Consider the following 19,521-nt stretch of genomic DNA (forward strand, 5'->3'; position numbering starts at 1 on the left):
AGAATAAGTAAATTATCTCTTTTTATACTTAATATCCTTATACTGTTTTACATTGTAAGAAGGTGTTGCTGGTGACTTGCACTCTTTCCTGCCCAAAACAATTTTAGACTTTAACCATTTGCTAAACTACTTCTGGAATGCAACCATTATGGTGCACAGCTCTTTACATTATATCAACATTAAGAGAAACTTAGTTATTACCTTGTGCACTACATTAACTTAAATTCTCCAGGTCTAGTTAACTTGTCGATTCAAACCTCAATTCAGAAGCTGGGAAATGTAATTTACACAGTCTTTTAAGAGGTTTTACATTTGGTTGGCCAGTCCTCTGGAAATTGGCATGAAAGATAATCTGGCTTAGACAACAATTCTTTACTGTTTTAGGCTTCGCTTTCCAGATCACTGCAGTCTACCATTCATTTGACTACACTCTGCAAATGGAGAAAATAAAAAACAAATTGCAGCTCGATGCAAGGATTTTCAGCTCTAAAGGCAAATTTACATTTTGCTATTTCAGTACACTCTCCCAAAGTGAGCGCAGTTAACTAATAGTTTCACTGATTTGTGAGGCACTGTGTTAAAATCTTGTGCTTTTGTGGCTTAATGTGATGGCTTGTTAGGCAGCAGTCTACAATACATGTAGAAAACGCCCTGGTTCTCATTCCAACCAAAATATGACCATTCAAAATTATTTAAAGGAATATAATTCATTGTGTTGGCTTTTCAATTTTGCTTAAAGATGTTACGTCGGAAAAATTTAAAGAAAAAATGTATTCATGAGTACCTTACTTCAAAGTCAGTCTAGATCACATTATGTTGTATGGCCTCTGTACATCAGTGCCTGCAATAGGTTTTAGGAGAATTAGGATTTTAACTTGATGATAGTTTTTTCAGATTCTGAGCTGAGGCTGTATTTTTGTTTTGTTCATTAAATGATCTTTGCTATAATTTACAATTTACCTTAGTTATAAGTACGTGGGATCATCTTTGCAATCAGAGAGCCCTTACTTGAACAGCTATCAGCAGATCTGTCTCAGATTGAAAGGCTATACGTGCAGAACTATTTGTCTTTAGATTGACTGCCTCATCCAAGCTTTTCATGTGCTTGCTTTAGCAATGTCTTCCAGGGTTTTGGGTATGTTTGTTCCACTAAGCTTGTGGTGAATGTATTCCGTCATGCATGTGCAAGTCAGCTTTCTTAAACTGAGCAAGTGGCTGTTCATGTTTGATTCCTCTTGCTCAGCAGGGAGTGAATTCTATAACCTTTTAGCCCGCTGCCAAGGACTATACTGGGCATTAAAGGCCATTAGCCGACATTGGCCTATAACGATGGAGAGGGCCTTTAACAACCGTTATAACCTGAGGCAGAAGGGCTGTAAGGCAATTGGAGCATTCCACCCACTAAGGGTAGAAAGTTCTAAATTAAAAAAGCAAAAATATAAAGACAAACATTGGCATGGTACAGCTCCTGGCTTATACCTGCCAATGTAAGCCCGGATCTATTCCATTGTCTTTAATGGAGCTCTCAACATTCCAATGTTATAATACATTTTTAATCTCAATAACACTCTTGTTTGTTCATTTACAATATTTTGCTACAATAACATTTTCCTTGGTGAATGAAATATATTTTAACTATTCTGAGATATTCCAAATTAAATCACTAAATATTCTGTATTTTTACAGTAACCACCATCATGGTTTGGCGTGTGGACAGCGGGGGGCACCTTTTGAAATGGATTTTATTTGTTGAAGAAAAGTTATGAAGGCTTAAGTGTAAACTGAAATTAATGCCTTCTGTGGAATTAAACTTTAAGCAGACATGCCGAACTGCATCTTGTTACGTTATATTGGTTTTATAAGGCGCACAGCTACCCAACAAGGGTTTCTCAGCACCGGCCTGAAGGAACAGAAAGTGAAAATTATTTATTAAACAACCAGGTTTTTAAAACTTTACGAAAGTTCGCGTATATTGTTTCACTGCGAAACTATGGGAAGAGAGTTCCATAAGGAAGGACCCAAGTAAGCAAATGAGTGACCTCCTATCTTCGTGAGTTTAACTCTGGGAACCGAGAATTTTCCCTGGGTTGTAGAGTGTAACAAGCAAAGGGGTAGATAGGGATGAACCAGATTACGCAGATATTGAGGCGCAGTGCCGACCTTGATCTTAAACATAGATACCATAGCTTTAAACTTGGTACGGTTTTTAACCCTAAGCCAATGCAGATCTCTCAGAGCATTAGAGGTGGAAGATGTTTTAGGGATCTGGCAAAGCAATCTTGCGGCTAAATTTTGAACCACCTAAAGCTTCCGTATTACATCCTTATCAGCCCCCAGATAGAGGATGTTCCCGTAGTCCAGTCTAGAGGTCACAAGTGCCTGGACTATGTTTTTTTGGGTATGACTGGGGAGCATCCAAATGATTTTTTTCAAGATGGTAAAGCAAGTGGCTGCCACCTTCACCGCCTGCTGTTTCATCGATAATAAATCCCAAATTGCGGACTTGATTGGTGGGCTGGAGTAGGGTGCCCATTTCGGTAGGCCAGTGCTGGGGTCCCCAGAGATGTTTTTATTTTTACCCAAAATCAGGACCTCTGTCTTTTTTCGCCGTTAATTTTCAGTAGATTAGCTTGCATTAGCTTGTCGGTCTGGATGAGTTTTGAGATTGCTCATTGAGCCACTGAAGTTTCCTTAAACGTATTGCTCTCCCTCCCATACTTTGGCGTTCAGTGAAATATATCTGTGGATTTCAGCTTGTTATTTACTGTTCTGGTTGCACCATCACCTTTACTACTACCTTCATGTACCACTTTGTATATACCCCCTGCTGTAACCTAGGCATACATTTAAGGTATTCAACTTTAAGGTTCTAAATAATAAAAAATTGTCCTTAATATGCGACTTGAGTGGGACTTTCACCTTCATTTTATTTTTCAACTATGCTACTGTATATATTCAACTTTAATATATTGTCTCCATCACACACGCAGAAGTGCAACAGATGGCTGTCCAGACAGCTGTTAACCAATTGCTGCCTGGTCTTCTATTAGTTATACTGCTTTATCAAAGAAAAAAAAATGTTAAATGTATGCTGTGAGGATGGCAATTCTCCACTTTCAAATTCACCAGTTTAGGTTTGAATAGTTTATATTAAATTATTGTCTGAAATATCAGAGGTTGGCATACCATAATTTAATATAGGGGAAGCTCCGACATGTCTCTAAATGTTTTTATTTTCTGATTTAGTATTCTGTGATATGATTCCCATTACTCATTGTTTGTATGTTTTTGCTCAGCAGGGAATGACCAGTCTCAGTCAGATCAGGAGGATCTTCGTGAAGTGCTTAAAAAAACACTGGAGTGTTGTTTATCAAGGTGAGGTTGTAAGAAGTCAATTTGAAGTGTTTATTTCAAATGGATCAATCTGAATGGCTATTCTTCCTGAAAGTATCCAATTTTTAGTACTAATAACGTTTTACATTTTATTAAACGAAGTCCAGTGTATGCCTCTGTCTTTAACACCGTTTATAACATCTACAAGCATGTAGCCTTACTGTGCTTCTCTTTTGTAACTACCTCTTGATGCTCTGACCTTTTATTCCCACTTAAATTGAAGTCTCAGGTTCTCGAATCTTTTACTCTGAGATGCTCTAGTCAGTTGGTGTATCGACTTAATTTTCTTAGACGGTCCTTCCCTAAATCAAAAGACACAAAGTACATACGGTATTGCTTCTAAACGATTTGTCTGTGAAATATATTTCATAATATGAGCAAACCACAGACTGTTAAACATGTACTTTTTCCATTCAGAAAGTAGAGCAATAGTACTAATCTCTGTGTGAATTTTGCCCTTTAGTTAAAAAATGTTATTCTGTTGCATTGTATCTCAGCGAGTATTATACTTCTTTAAAACATGTCCATAACAAACATAGCAGTAACTGCTATTGCCACCTAATCAAACAGGATATACCTAATCTCCTTGCCAATCAGATGCTCTTACAATGTCTTCCAATCAACTCCAATAGGAAAGCTATTGCTCATTGTTGAACAAACACCAAATCTTTTAGTTTCTATCTTCTTCTTGCATGACCTATTCAACCCACCTAGTAGAGTAGACTTGCGTTATTTGCTGATGGATGGGTCAACATTGCTCCATGCTGTCTGAGACCTTTTTTCTATTTTTTAAAAACTTGTTTTTATTTCTATACTGCACAGATATCACATTACATATCAACCTATCGGGCCGCAATGTGTCCAAGAAGGATAAGTAAAAAAACGCCAGTTACCCTGCACTGCTACTCAGGAGTGTAGGTTATCTCCGCGTTCTACATGTATGCCCATATGCTTTGCTCGACAGCTTCATTGTTGGGTGTATGGCATCTGTGTGGCATACAGGACAGTTCCCATAGAGAGAAATTATGTGCACTATTAACTAATACAACTAACAAAAGAAACAAGAGAGAAAGAAAAAGAGAGCCTTGGCAGTGACTGGTGGCAGGCATTAGTCTCAGAGAAGAGAAAAGGAGACCTAAAGAGCAGGCAGAGGAACCGGCATGGACAGGGGCGAGGTCCCTCAGTTCCTCTGAGAGGGCCACTGCAGCGCGTCTGAGTGGAGGGTCAGCAAGAAATGTACCTGGGGCTGAAGTCCATAACAGTACAGTCTGTGGGGATAACTGCATATGATGGCTGCTGTGTCAGGACCCTCATTAGGAGCGTGCGTGAGAACCTTGCTCTCTTTCATCTTCCTGAACCCACACTCCGAGTCGTTGGCCGACGGCGTCACTGGCCCAGTCACCAGCAATCCGATTCACTTGTCCCACACAGATACAGACTGTACAATACCTCAGTCAATCTAACATGGGGTCATCCTCCAAGGTTGATGCAGGGGTGGCACAGTCTAGTGTCTGCATGCAGCCCTGTCGCCCGACCCTCCGTGATCTGCATGCTCTCCAACATATCTCCCCACATTTGCAAATCACGCTCTGCATTCTCATCAGTGCGTACGGCTCGCCGTCCGCACTCAGCCACGCCCCATTCACGCAGGTCTGCCCTCCACTTATCCTGCTGCGCTTAGCCAGTGCAAGGCCCAGTACAAGGCCCAGAAGAGCAAATTTATATCTCATACGAGTTCCCATCTGGGGAATCAGGAGCACGCCTAATAGACACTGCCTTACCGACGCTTTAATACATACACCTGTGGCTGTTCACAGTACACTTAGCACATCTTGCCAATATAATTGAAATCTGGCGCAAGCCCAGGTCATATCTATAAATGTTGGCGGGGTTACTCCGTACCACGGGTATGCCGAAGAGCACCCCACTTTAAAGCATGCCTATCTGTGAGGCGTTAAATATGTGCGATGCAGATAAAAAAACAAACTGGGTGAGCTTAAACCTAGCGTTACTCGCCACCTCATTGTCTTGTGCGAATGCCCACCCCCACTCGCCTTAGGTGAGCAGTGAATGTAAGTATTCTGTCCATCGTCCCTGTATTTTTGACACCTAAGCCATACAATTCACCTTCAGAGCTTTATATGTGCAGGAGATCAGTCCTCTAGTGGAACCCGGATCAAGCAACAGTGCTAAGGTCCATGTCTCTTTAGGCTCTTCTAGGAATGAGGTCCATATTTCATGAGCTGTGTGAGATATTGTTGCGTATTGTAGGAAATAAGCATCCGGCACTAAGAACCACTCCTTCGCCTCATCAAAGGAGAGGAAGATCCCATTCATGTACATATCTCCAGCTATTGTACAGACTCCCCCCTCATACCATTTTGTGTAATCCATGACAGACTGGATCCGATGGAAACCCTGAAGCCATTGGCGGGGGGGTGCTAGAGTATGGGGCCCTATGCACAACCAAAGTAACAGCCTGTTTCCAGGCCTCCGCAACCTGCCGAATTACAAACGGGCATTCCACAGAGGTCCAGTAGCCCATCATAAGGTATCTTGGCAGTTCCGTCCCAGTACCCCAGTCCGCCAACAGAGCATTCTCTACATTGCGTCCCTCAGCACCCCGTTGTGCCACATATTGCAGCAGTCTTGCAAGATAATAAAGACTAATATTCGGGAGACCCAGGCCCCCGAATCCATATCCAATTTGAGCACCTCCAGTTTTACCCTGGTGGGTCTTCCGGCCCACACCAAAGAAACCAGGAGACTATTCAGTGTGTCATTAGTTGATTTTGGGATACAACAGAAGGAGTTCTGGAGGGCATAAAGACAACAGAGAAGAATAACCATCCTTGCCAAGGCCACCCGTCCCATATCCGAGAGGGGGAGTCTGTTCCAGAACAGAATGGATTCCCTCAGACCGATATTGACTGCTCCCACATTCAGGGCATACGGAGCATCCAGCGAATGGGACACCTGTATACCCAGGTAGCAAAAATGAGCACACTCCCATCCAAGCTCCACAGCTTGAAGATCCGCAGCATCCCGCCCGTGCCAAGGCCGGCAGTGGGAATATAACTGACTTCCGGCAGTTAATATGTAGGCCTGATGCCATTCCGAAAGAGGCCAATATGCCCAGGAGTGCAGGTACTGCCTCCTCCGGTTGGAAAATGTAGAGCAGTGCGTCATCCGCATTCTAAGAGATTACATGGGTATGACCATCCACAGTGATGCCCCACCGGGCCATATACCTCCGCAGCACCAATAGTTCTCTTTCTGGGGATCCTCATCAGTCATAAGCACATGAATATTCCCGCCCATGTGTGGGACCCCGGAAATAAATAAATAAATAAATATATATATATATATATATATATATATATATATATATATATATATATATATATATATATATATATATATATATATATATATTAATCAGCAAATAAACAAAAGAGACTCGTTTCGGAGATTCCTTCGTCAGTGTTTAGTTGCGAACGCTGCGCGGAAGCATTTAAATTCATTTTGCGTCACTCAAGCTACAACAACACAAATGACGGATATATCGGCCTTGCTTTTGCATTTTACATAGTGGCCATCTTGAAACAGTAAACTTTTCGTGGAACATTATTATCCATCATTACAATTCATTCCATTGCTAGGTATATTTACAAAAAGGTTTTAACAAATGGTGCAAATATTTTTAAATATGCTATATAGCTTCATGCCCTCTCAATATTATGCCATGTATCGATACATATATGATGTCAGTCAAGAGCGCACTACTCACATTGAGGTGCACACAACTCCTGAGTTGCCACTCTGGTATTGAGCCGTATATCGGCACTACCTTTCTAAAATTTCGCCATGTATTGGCCTCATTGCACAATACTGAAATGTTACAAAAATAATAATTGTTAGAGGACATACCGCTGTCAATCAGCGAAACCACAAGTTATCCGTTTAACTCCTGGCATTAAGACCAACAAGAGCAATTGAAAAATATGAGAATTTGAAAAATATAAGTGACAGAATTATATACAATAAGCAGAATAAAATTCAAGAGAATCACTATAGGGATGCAGATTCAATGTGCCAAAATTATCTACCCAAATGGACAACTAGTTCTTCTCCACTGTTAAGACCATATGGCACTTTAGTATGTAAATCAATTATGTAGCGGGATTCTAACCTCCGCAACCTCTGTACTCTATCTCCACCCCTTGGACTCATAGGTATATGGTCCAGACCAAAATGTTGTAGCAGCTCCCTGTTGCTATGATGTTTGAGGGCGAAATGCCTGGCCACTGGGTAATTGACATCCCTGTTAGCGATAGCGCGTTGATGTTCAAGGATGCGCATTTTGACATTGTGAATGGTGCTCCCTATATATCTTGAGCCCGCAAGGGCATGTCAGACAGTAAACAACATGAGTAGTTGAACATGTGATACATTTCTCTACCACTCTAGGTTTCTGTACGCCTTGGATGTTATAATTAAGGACTTTTTTGCTGTTAGTACAGGCCCTACAGTTTCCATATGGAAAGAAACCTTTCATTTCTTTGAGTGTGCCTGTTTTCTGAGTGATGGGTGACAGAGAACTTTGGACCAATTTGTCTTTGAGTGACCGGGATTTGCGAAATGTAATCAGTGGCACTGATGGAATATCCTTGCCTATCACTGAATCAGTCTGGAGGATATGCCAGTTTCTTTTTAGCATCCTCCTAAAGGTGTTGGCATCATCCGAATAAGTTGTTATCATATGGAATTTGCCAGCATCATTCTTTTCATCCCTTCCTGTTGTACTTGCATCTTTCTTTTTCAGGAGTTATTTTCTTGGGATTCTTTCAACCTTATTAAGTTTGGTTATCAATAACTCCTGATCATAACCCCTGGCATGAAATCTAGTGATACAGTTGTCAGCAGCTTTTCTAAAGTCAGTCTCTCTAGAACAGTTGCGTTTAAGTCGGAGGAGCTCCCCATATGGTATACTATTGATAAGTTTGGGAGGATGATTACTGCCGGCATGCAAGATGGAATTGCCGGCAGTGGGCTTTCTATACAGTTATGTCTCGAACTCCATCCCTTACATATACCTTGAGGTCTAAATAGTTCACTGCCACTGAACTCATTTCATACGTGAACTTAAGATTAAGATCGTTATTATTAAGTTCCTGTATGTACTCCTCAGCCTGTTTAGTCGACCCGCTCCAAACTAGGAGGAGGTCGTCAATGTATCTGTGCCAGACAACCACATACTTAGCCCATTTCATCTTATCTTGGGTAAGGGCCACCTGCTCCTCCCACCAGCCAACGAATAAATTTGCATAGCTGGGGGCGAAGCAGGTGCCCATAGCCGTCCCCGAGATCTGTCTGTACAACTCTCCCTCAAATAAAAAAAAATGTTATTCAATAGACAGAATTCGATAAATTCAATCAACATGATGTTATGTTCCATAAATCTCAGGGTTCTTTTGTTAAGGAAATATTTCATCGCCACTATACCTTGACTATGATTGATACATGTGTACAGACTAGTGATGTCTAGGGCGATTAATAAGTATGTAGGTTCCCATTGGATACCGCTCATCTTCATAATGAAATCTTTGGTGTCTTTTACATATGATGCCAGTTGAATAACCAGTTGGAAAAGAGTCTATATAGATGGACATATTTTCAGTGAGACCTCCTTTTGAGGAGACTATAGGGCCTACCAGGCGGATCGATTTGGTCCTTGTGAATTTTTGGAAGTTGATAAAAGGTAGGTGTCACTGGATCACTATTTCGCAAAAATAAAAATTCATTAGTGTCCAACATGGCTTTGTCAAGCCATTTCTCAATGAGGTTGTGGTACAAAGTGATACTTTCATGATATTGTTCCTTGTTTGTCTTCTCATAGTATCTGTTGTCATTCAATTGACAAAGTGATTCACGGCAATACTGTTATCTGGTAAGTAACACAATATTTCCTCCTTTATCTGAAGGTTTACAGATTATTCAATCATCCATATTCAGGTCTTTAAGGATCATTACTTGTTCTTTGGTCAAGTTCCTCTGTTTGAGCTTGCGTGACGTATCCTTCGCTCTGAATTTTAGGAGGTCCTGTAGTACTGCATCAGAGAACTAATCAATCGCATCATATGGCATTTGCGGGTTGAAAAGTGATGGAGGTTTAAAGATGGTAATTGGTGTTTCTTGTTCAATGCCCACCTGATGAGTTCTCATTGCCACATCTCCACTAAGGTTATCCTTGCACTCTTGTTCAGCTCACAATTCCTCAAGCATCTCAAGCATGCTTAGATCCTGTACCGCCAGGATATCAGTATCCCTTAAATGTGGTTTCAGCTTAAGCTGCCGTGCCTCAGTTATAGATGGCTTTAGTTTAAAAAATGTATGCAATTTGATTTTGCGTATAAATTTGAACAGGTCGATTCTGGTCTGCGTAAACTCCAAGCGATCATTGGGACAAAATGATAGTCCCAGTTTCAGGGCAGATTCTTCCGCTCCTGTCAACACTCGGGGTGTCCAATTAATAATGGTAAGGTCATCCACGACTACTACCATTTCTTGCCCCTGTTGCTGTGTATGGCTCGTGATGTGATTCTGCCCCTTCCTCTTCCCCTTCCAACCGCCTCGCCTTGTCCGTCTTCGCTTTCGGCTTTCTTGCTCTTCCCGCCTCTGAGCCATGTTTGGCGGATAAGGTTGAACTCCAAGTGAAAAGGAGTGTTCGAGGCATATGAGCTGCAGATCACACACTTAGGATAGTAGATGGCCATCTGGTGTTGGGCTCGGATGCTTGCAGGTTGTTGTTGTCTTCGGAAGAAGTCTTTGGTCACGAGATAGGTGACTCCTCCCTGGGACTACAGTGCGCATGGGCATCAACTCCATCCTCAGATTGTGTTTTTCCCCCATTGGGTTCGGATGCAACTTTTCCGCTCCGGTTGGAAATATCAATTCCAAGCTTGTCGAAGCGAAAAACTTCACAACAAAACATCGAAACACCTTAATCCTCGACATCGATTACATCGGATCGATTCCGGAAGTCGACGCGGCCCGCTGGGCCTATCCACGCCGTGAGGCCTACGGCTCATGGAAAGGACTCCGTTCAAAAAATGCCCCCAGTGTGGAGCCAAATTTCCGCACAGTGACCACCACAATGTCTGCAACCTGTGCCTATCAACGGAACACGACGAGTCCAGCTGTCCAGCCTGCGCAGCATTTCGATCCAAAAAGACCATTCGGGATCGAAGGGCTCGACGCCACATCATGGCATAGAGACCAGCTCCGGAACCAGAGGACATCTTTGATGAAGGCCCAGATGTCCCGGAAGAAGATTCCGAAGATCTGCAAATAATTTCCGAAGCAGACGACTCAGACGACCCCATCACTCCTGGGCAACGTGAGAGTACCTGATAGACCTGTCAGCCCTTTGGGTGGTCCCTCCTCATCATTATTTATTTTGTCCCACTTTTGCCTCAAACCCTGTTTGAATTTTTCCTTTTTGGGAACCACCAGACTTTTTAGTGTTGCTACAGATTCAGGGAGCCATTTTATCTACCCCTGAAACTTCTGTCTGAGGGCCTGAAGCACAAAGTGGTGGCCACCTGTGACATCACCAGCATCCACTGGAACCTACTAGCACCTTCCAGAACATTCCAGAACTCTGTGACAGTTGGAGGCGGTTTAGAGTGTTGGGAGGTTAAGACAGAGTGTTGGCAGTTGGAGCTGGCAGTTGGCACCTGACTGGTGAAGAGAGAGCAGCACAACAGTGAAGGAGGAAGGAGTGAAGCAGCAGGGGTGGAAACTTGTGCCTGGAGTGGGGTCCATAAACCCACCCTTGATACTTGTCCCTACTGATGGATCCCAGCCTGTAGCCCTGTGTGGGAAGAAGCCCGAAAAACTCATCCTAAGGACCTGGACAGCAGGAACAGGCCTTAGAAGCAGAAAGCAGCAAGATCCTGACCTGGAAACTGGTTTCCCTGGAGTCCGGCGTCGAGTAGCCTAAGACCTGGAGCCCGAGGTGGAGAAGCGGCGCTGACTGAAGAAGCAGACGTCGTACCCGGAGCCGCCTGAGGTCGTGAGAGGGCGCCGACGGAGGTCGTGAGGAATACCAAAGGTCGAGGAGGAAGTTAACCGAGGTCGAGTGAGCGGCGTCATCGGAGGAGTGAAGACCGCCCTCCGGAGTCGTCGGAGACCGAGGTGAAGTGTACCGGAGGTCGGGAGTGAGGATCGCACTCCGGAGTCGCCCGGAACCTGAGAGGAGGAGCACCGGAGGTCGGGGGTGAGGATCGCACCCCGGAGTCGCCGGAAGTCGACATCGAGGCCAGGCCGGCCGACGTCATCGAAGCCGAGAGCGCCATCGGACCGGAGCCGCCCGAAGTCGACATCGAGTAGAGACTGCCCGACGCCGTCGAATCGGAGGTCGAGATCGAACCGAGGCCGCCGACATCGGACCGGAACCGCCTACCGGCGTCGTCTAGAACTGACATTGTGCCGAGGCCGCCGAGACCGAACCGGAACCGCCTCACGGCATCGACACGACTCCAGCGGCGTCGGAACAACAGAAAAAGGGCAGTAAGTGGAGTAGAGGGCGCCTAAGGCCCTGTGGAGGCCTGAGAGACTGCTCTAAGGGGCTAGGGAGGTGCTGGAACCAACCTGACTGTGCCAGGGGTGAATTGGGACTAACCTAGAGAGGTTGTGTGGAGAGAGAAAGCCAGGGCACTGGTATTCCCCCCTTGATCTACCTCAGTTTAGGCCTCAGCCTTGTCCCAGCCAGGGAGTAGTACCCCTCAAGCCTTCCACAACCCTACAAGCTGTGCCTGGGCCAAATCAGCCCTTAGGAATTGAAAAGTGATCTGATTACATGAGTGCTGCTGTATACTTTTAATTATTTATTGGGGGCACTGTATTTATTGTGTTAGCCTATTTATTGCTTCACTATATTTATTGGTCTACAGGACTTGTTGGTGTACAATATTTATTGGTTCAGTATTTAATGCCTCAGAATATTTAATTGCCTGTATTACCTGCACTTATATTTATGTCCCTTGTATTTATGATCACCCCTATTTATTGAATCTCCAGACAGTATTTATTTGACCTGCACTATTTAAAATTTGTATATTGTGATTGACTTATTTATTTTCCCAATCAGCAACTAAGAGAAAAAGATAAAGAAAGAGATTTTCATAATTTTTACGGTGTAGAGTCGTTTTTGGAACGGATGCACGCATGGTTATTGTATGGGTATATTGTATGCTTAGCACGGTGCCTGTGTCCTGACCACTCGAGCCAAGCTACCACAGTGTGTTCGGGGAGTCCACCACCACCCTGCGGAGTGGGAGTGGGCTGTTTCCAACAGTACCCCTGCCCCAACCCCACCAAAACCAAAGGCATTGGTTAAGACTTCGCCTGCTGGCCCCAGTCGAGACCGTAAACATCCTTCAGAAGCCCCGCCTCCGGGCTCGGCTCCGAAGAAGCATAAGCCTTCCGGTAGCTCGGGACCGAGCAAACCGCATGTAATTGTCCAACCGGCACCATCTGCACCGAAGACAAAACACAACTCGGCACCGAAATCGGCTCCGAAGCCCTCGGCACCGAAACCACCAAAGCCAATACAGACACCGGCACCAAAGGTTCCCAAGACCACAGATACACCTTTGGCTCCAAAAACCACATTGAAGAACCAGAACCTTTTGGGCCTGGCGGCGCAGGGTACGCCCAAAGTCTCCGGAGTTCACCTGCTTCGCTACACAGAGACACGGGACACTCTGTCGGCGTTAGAAGATCAGATTTATTTAGCTGCATTAGTACAGTTATCCTAGAAGTACACAAAGTAGGTTCTCAGGAGACTGCCACTTCACTCTGTGGCGCATTGGGTTAAATACCATACAATGACACAATCATTAATAAAATGCACTCCCAGAGCATACAAGAAAGAGCCAATAAGAAAAGTTGGAAAACAAGGCGGAACCAATAAGAAAGGTTTGAAAACATAAGTGTCAGATGACTCGAAGAGACCTCTCCTCCAACTGTGTTTGTCACCCCTCCCTCAAGCTAATTTATTAACAGGTTTGTAACTAACTTACAGGTGGCGAAATACGTTTGTGTGTGTTGGCGGACAGTTGTGAAACGAGAGAATGCTAGCAGGAGACAGTGAAGGCCAGTCGATAAGATAAGGTTAGGAAAGAATAGTGTGAGCCAACAGATAGTTGAGACGCGGATTAGAAAAGCCAGACAGGAAATAGTGTACTCGGCTAGTTCTACACCAGCTTTGCAAATAGAGGCCGAGGATGTATTTCGACACCAGGCTACAGAAAAAGCAGAATAGACTTTGTTCGCCGTGCTGCCTGAGTGATGGCAACACAAAATGGCGGCGGGCCACAAAATGGCGGGTCGATAAGATCGTGATCGAAAATCAAAGTTCCTCAACATCGGCACCAAAACCATCGTCTGTACCGAAACCACCGGCTAAGGACTCTCATACGCCTCCTAAAGCCAAACACGCTACCGATCAACCAAAACCTCGATCGAAACCGAAAAAATCGGTACCAAAGACTGTTCCTGAAGAACAAGAACATTTTCATCCAGACCCAAGGCAGAAAAAGATCTATATCAATCCCAAAACCGGACATGTCACTGCGGTGCCATGCAAAAAACGGAAGCTGGACACACCACCTGCCCCAGTTCCTGTAAATAGGAAGGACTCTTCTACTTCTCATATCCCTGCTTCCTCTCCTATACTGCCTCCTATCCCACCCCCTCTGCCTACACCACCATTACATATACCCTCTCCATCTCATACACCACCACCACAGGATGATTATGATGACCTAGGGGGTGGGGGTAATCCTAATGATCCGTTTACTGACCCAGACACCACACCGTTGGATGATTGGGCTTTCCCCTTACCAGATATGCCTGACCCTCAGCCATATCCCTCAAAACCATCGCCTCCTGACGATCACCTGGGGTTTGGACAATTATTAAATAGAGCAGCAATATACCATGGCGTCACAATGCACTCAGACGCACCAGAGGAAGACTTTTTATTAGACAATTTCGAACAGTCTCAAAAGTCTGTACAAATCCTGCCCATGATTAAAGGTGTCATAAAACACGCCTCCGGAGTCTTTAAAGACCCCGTTAGTGCCAGGGTTCTCAACCCATGAATTGAAAATAAATATAGGCCTGCTCCTGAAGACCTTAACTACATCAAAGGCCAACTCCCTTTGGATTCTTTGGTCGTTTCCAATGCGCGGAAACGCGCCAACTCCCAAACCACAGGAGATACACCACCCCCAGTCAAAGAATCTAAACTATTCGAAGCCTCCGGCAAAAGAGTAGCAGCACAAGCCGCTAATCACTGGCGAATTGCCAACACTCAAGCCCTACTGGCACGCTATGATAGGGCCCACTATGATCAATTAGAGACTCTCTTACAACATCTGCCAGACCAATACAAAGCCCAGGCAAATGACCTCATTCAGGAGGGAAAGCTCATTTCAAATGCAGCAATTAAATGTGCACTTGACGCCGCAGACGCCGCCTCTAGAGCAATTAACACAAGTGTGCTCCTACGACGACATGCATGGCTACGCATCTCATGCTTTAAGCCAGAGGTACAAACTACCATACTTAGTCAGCCATTCAATCAGGAGCAGCTCTTTGGGCCAGCAGTAGACGCTGCACTCGAAAAAATTAAAAAAGACACAAACGGCTAAGTCCATGGGAGCATTACAATCTCCCCAAGCACGTGGGTCCTTTCGGCGCTCCTTCTATAGAGGAGCCTCCAAAAATATTGGAACGGACACCTCCACTACATTTAAAACCGCCTCACACACTTCCCCCAGTAGAGGATATTTTAGAGGCGGATACAGAGGAAACAACAACAAAGGGCGAGGTCGAGGTAATAATAACACTCGCACCTCCCCTGCCACAAAACAGTGACTTTCCTCCACTACCCCCAGACCATTCCACTCCAGTCGGGGGAAGACTAACACAGTTCCTACCTGTCTGGAACTCCATCACAACAGACAGGTGGGTAAGACAAATCACCCAGTATGGTTACTGCCTGGAACTCACAACTACCCCCCCCCCCCGCATATACCACCCAAACAGCGTCCCATGTCACAAGATCATCTTACACTCCTCAAACAGGAGGTTCTCTCATTGCTTCAAAAGCACGCAATAGAACCAGTTCCCTTACAACATCAGGGTACAGGGGTATATTCACTCTACTTCCTAATCCCCAAAAAGTACGGGACTCTAAGACCAATACTCGACCTCAGACCCCTAAATCTGTATATCAATACAGATCATTTCCATATGATCACTCTTCAACAAGTGCTCCCACTACTGCAACAAGGCGATTTCCTTACCACACTAGATCTCAAGGACGCCTATTTCCACATTCCCATACATCCTGCCCACAGGAAGTATTTAAGGTTTGTGGTGGACGGACAACACTACCAGTTTGCAGTCCTCCCATTCTGGGTAACAACCGCAGCCAGAGTATTCACAAAATGTCTAGCAGTAGTAGCAGCACATCTCAGACGACAACAAATCCATGTCTTCCTGTATCTAGACGACTGGCTAATAAAAGCCAAGTCATTCAACAAGTGTGTCCTACACACTCTTCAAACTATTCAAACTTTACACAACTTGGGATTCACAATAAACTATCCCAAATCTCACCTCCAACCTGCCCACATACATCAGTATCTGGGAGCCACAATAAACACCGCCACAGCCCGAGCATATCCCAATCTAGCCAGGATAGCCAATATGCAAGCTTTTATCGCAAAATTCCAAATCCAACACACTCTTCCAGCAAGAGTGTTCATGCAACTGATAGGCATGATGGCGTCATGCATCTTCATTGTGCCTTATGCAAGACTTCAAATGCGTCCCTTGCAAAAATGTCTAGCACGTCAGTGGAACCAGGTTCACGGACAACTTACGGATCTGGTGTTGGTAAACAGCCGCACACATCGCTCTCTCAAATGGTGGAACATAACAAACCTCTCCAAAGGGCGGCCGTTCCTAGAGCCTCTTCCACCGATAGTGCTGACAACGGACGCATCGCTCACAGGATGGGGAGCCCACCTCCTCAGCCACACCACTCAGGGCAAATGGACCACTCAACAAAAAATGCTCCATATCAATCACCTGGAGCTGCTAGCAGTGTTCCTAGCACTAAAATCATTTCAAATACATCTCCAAAACAACTGTCCTCGTTCGGACAGACAACATGACAGCCATGTATTACATACAGAAACAAGGAGGCACACATTCTCTCCAGCTGTCCCAGCTCGCACAGAACATTTGGACATGGGCCATTCCACAGAAAATATACCTACTTGCAGAACACCTTCCAGGGGTTCACAATCAGATTGCCGATCTGTTAAGTCGACAGACTCAACATATCCATGAATGGGAACTACATCCCCAAGTTATAATACCCTTTGTCCAACAATGGGGCCAACCAGACATAGATCTGTTCGCACACACGAAAACACAAAATGCCCAACCTTCGCCGCCAGGTTTCCCCACCCGGAGTCAAAGGGCAATGCAATATGGATGAACTGGTCAGGCAGATTTGCGTACGCTTTTCCGCCTCTCCCACTCATTCCATTAGTGGTACGCAAGCTCAGGCAACAGTCTCTCAAACTGATCTTAGTAGCTCCCACATGGGCACGCCAACCCTGGTTCCCAACACTACTGGAACTCTCGCTAGTGCCCCACCCAAAACTGCATCTCTCCCCGTCCTTATTAACCCAGAACCATGGAGAAATCAGACACCCAGATCCAGGTCAACTGAACCTGGCAATCTGGCTCCTGAAGTCCTAGAGTTTGGTTATCTCAACCTTCCACCAGACTGCATGAATATTATAAGGGAGGCCAGACGACTTACCACTAGAGCCTGCTACGTTGTAAAATGGAAAAGATTTGCCATTTATTGCGCTAACAATCATATAAACCCACTGGATGCATCCATCCAGGACATCATTTGCTACCTGCTACACTTGCAAAGATGTAATTTGGCATACTCATCCATACGTCTCCACCTAGCAGCCTTAGCAGCCTACTTACGAAATAGACAACACTTATCACACTTTAGAGTCCCTGCGATCAAAACCTTCATGGAAGGACTAAAAAGAATTATTCCTTCCAGATTACCACCCTCTCCAGTGTGGAATCTAAACATTGTTCTTACAAGGCTCATGGGTACCCCTATTTGAACCTCTGCATAAATGTGAATTACAGTTCCTCACATGGAAAGTGGCTTTCCTTATCGCCATCACATCCCTCAGAAGGGTGAGTGAAATCCAGGCTTTAACCATACAAGAACCATTCTTACAATTACACCGTAACAAAGTGGTTCTTAGAACAAACCCGAGATTCCTTCCAAAAGTCATATCTCCGTTCCATCTTAACCAATCAGTAGAGCAACCAGTGTTCTTCCCAAATCCCGACTCGGTAGCTTAAAGAGCTCTTCATACCTTAGACGTTAAAAGAGCCCTGCTTTACTACATTGACAGAACCATATCATTCCGCAAAACAATTGATTGTTGCGTTCGCTCCACCACATAAAGGCAACCCCATTTCCAAATCTGGGATAGCCTATTGGATAGTTAAATGTATCCAAATATGCTACCACGAGACTAAACGCACAATAACCGTTCCCCCTAGAGCGCATTCCACACGCAAAATAGGGGCTTCCATGGCATTCTTAGGAAACATTCCCTTAGAAGATATTTGTATGGCAGCCACATGGTCTACAACACACACCTTCACTAAACACTATTGTGTTGACGTGCAAGCAAAGCAACAAGCTTCTGTGGGTCAGGCTGTCCTTAAAACTTTATTTCAAACTGCTGCAACCGATACAGGTGACCACCGCTAGGGGAGACACTGCTATATAGTCTATCCTAAGTGTGTGATCTGCAGCTCATATGCCTCGAAAGGAATAAGCTACTTACCAGTATGCATCTGTTATTGGCATGTAGAGCTGCAGAGCCACACACGCCCACCCACCTCCCCGGGCCCTGTATCTGTTCCAGCATCGTCTTACTTAGACATTACACATGGACATCTCTCTTTTCTATAAACTCCATCATTTCCCATCATGGCGAAAAACAATCGGAGGATGGAGTTGATGCCCATGCGCACTGTAGTCCAAGGGAGGAGTCACCTATCTCGTGACTTAGACTTCTTCCGAAGACAACAACAACCTGCAAGCATCCGAGCCCAATACCAGATGGCGATCTACTATCCTAAGTGTGTGGCTCTGCAGCTCTACATGCCAAGAACAGATGCATACTGCTAAGTAGCATATTCCTTTCCCTTTATCACTGGAGGGGGCGGCCATCTAGTCTCCTGACTGCTCACTCTCCGTGATCTCCGATTTGGAGGTTTCGATTCTTTCAGTGGGAAGGGGAGGTTTCTTTTTGTTAAGTTATTTGCGGGGTTCATCAAATTTCTTTGTGAAAGTTAAAATCCGGATTTTCAAAAGGAGGTCTTACTGAAAATATGTCCATCTATATAGACTCTTTTCTTTTCCAACTGGTTATTCAACTGGCATCATATGTAAAAGACACCAACGATTTCATTATGAAGATGAGTGGTATCCAATGGGAACCTACATACTTATTAATCGCTCTAGACATCACTAGTCTGTACACATGTATCAATCGTTGTCAAGGTATAGAGGCGAAGAAATATTTCCTTAACAAAAGACCCCGGAGATTTATGGAACATAACATCATGTTGATTGAATTTATCGAATTCTGTCTATTGAATAACATCTTTTTATTTGAGGGGAGTTGTACAGACAGATCTCGGGGACGGCTATGGGCCCCCAGCTATGCAAATTTATTCGTTGGCTGGTGGGAGGAGCAGGTGGCCCTTACCCAAGATAAGATGAAATGGGCTAAGTATGTGGTTGTTTGGCACAGATACATTGACAACCTCCTCCTAGTTTGTAGCGGGTCGATTAAACAGGCTGAGGAGTACATACAGGAACTTAATAATAACGATCTTAATCTTAAGTTCACGTATGAAATGAGTTCAGTGGCAGTGAACTATTTAGACCTCAAGGTATATGTAAGGGATGGAGTTCTTGAG

At 44.5% G+C, this 19,521-nt stretch overlaps 1 protein-coding gene across 6 annotated transcripts in view; it reads left to right on the plus strand.

Annotated features, from left to right (window-relative positions):
• The window catches only part of LARP4B (La ribonucleoprotein 4B), an 843,857-nt gene that overhangs the window by 226,632 nt on the left and 597,704 nt on the right, over positions 1 to 19,521 (plus strand). For 4 of the 6 annotated variants that reach the window (XM_085631918.1, XM_085631912.1, XM_085631915.1 and 1 more), the window contains one exon: positions 3,297 to 3,375. In XM_085631918.1, coding sequence (XP_085488044.1) covers positions 3,297 to 3,375 — 79 coding nt within the window. The remainder of the gene's footprint in view (positions 1 to 3,296; positions 3,376 to 19,521) is intronic. The other 2 variants (XM_085631914.1, XM_085631916.1) reach the window with 1 other exon arrangement.

Source organism: Triturus cristatus, chromosome 10 (genome assembly GCF_964204655.1).
Source record: "Triturus cristatus chromosome 10, aTriCri1.1, whole genome shotgun sequence".
Taxonomy (NCBI): domain Eukaryota; kingdom Metazoa; phylum Chordata; class Amphibia; order Caudata; family Salamandridae; genus Triturus; species Triturus cristatus.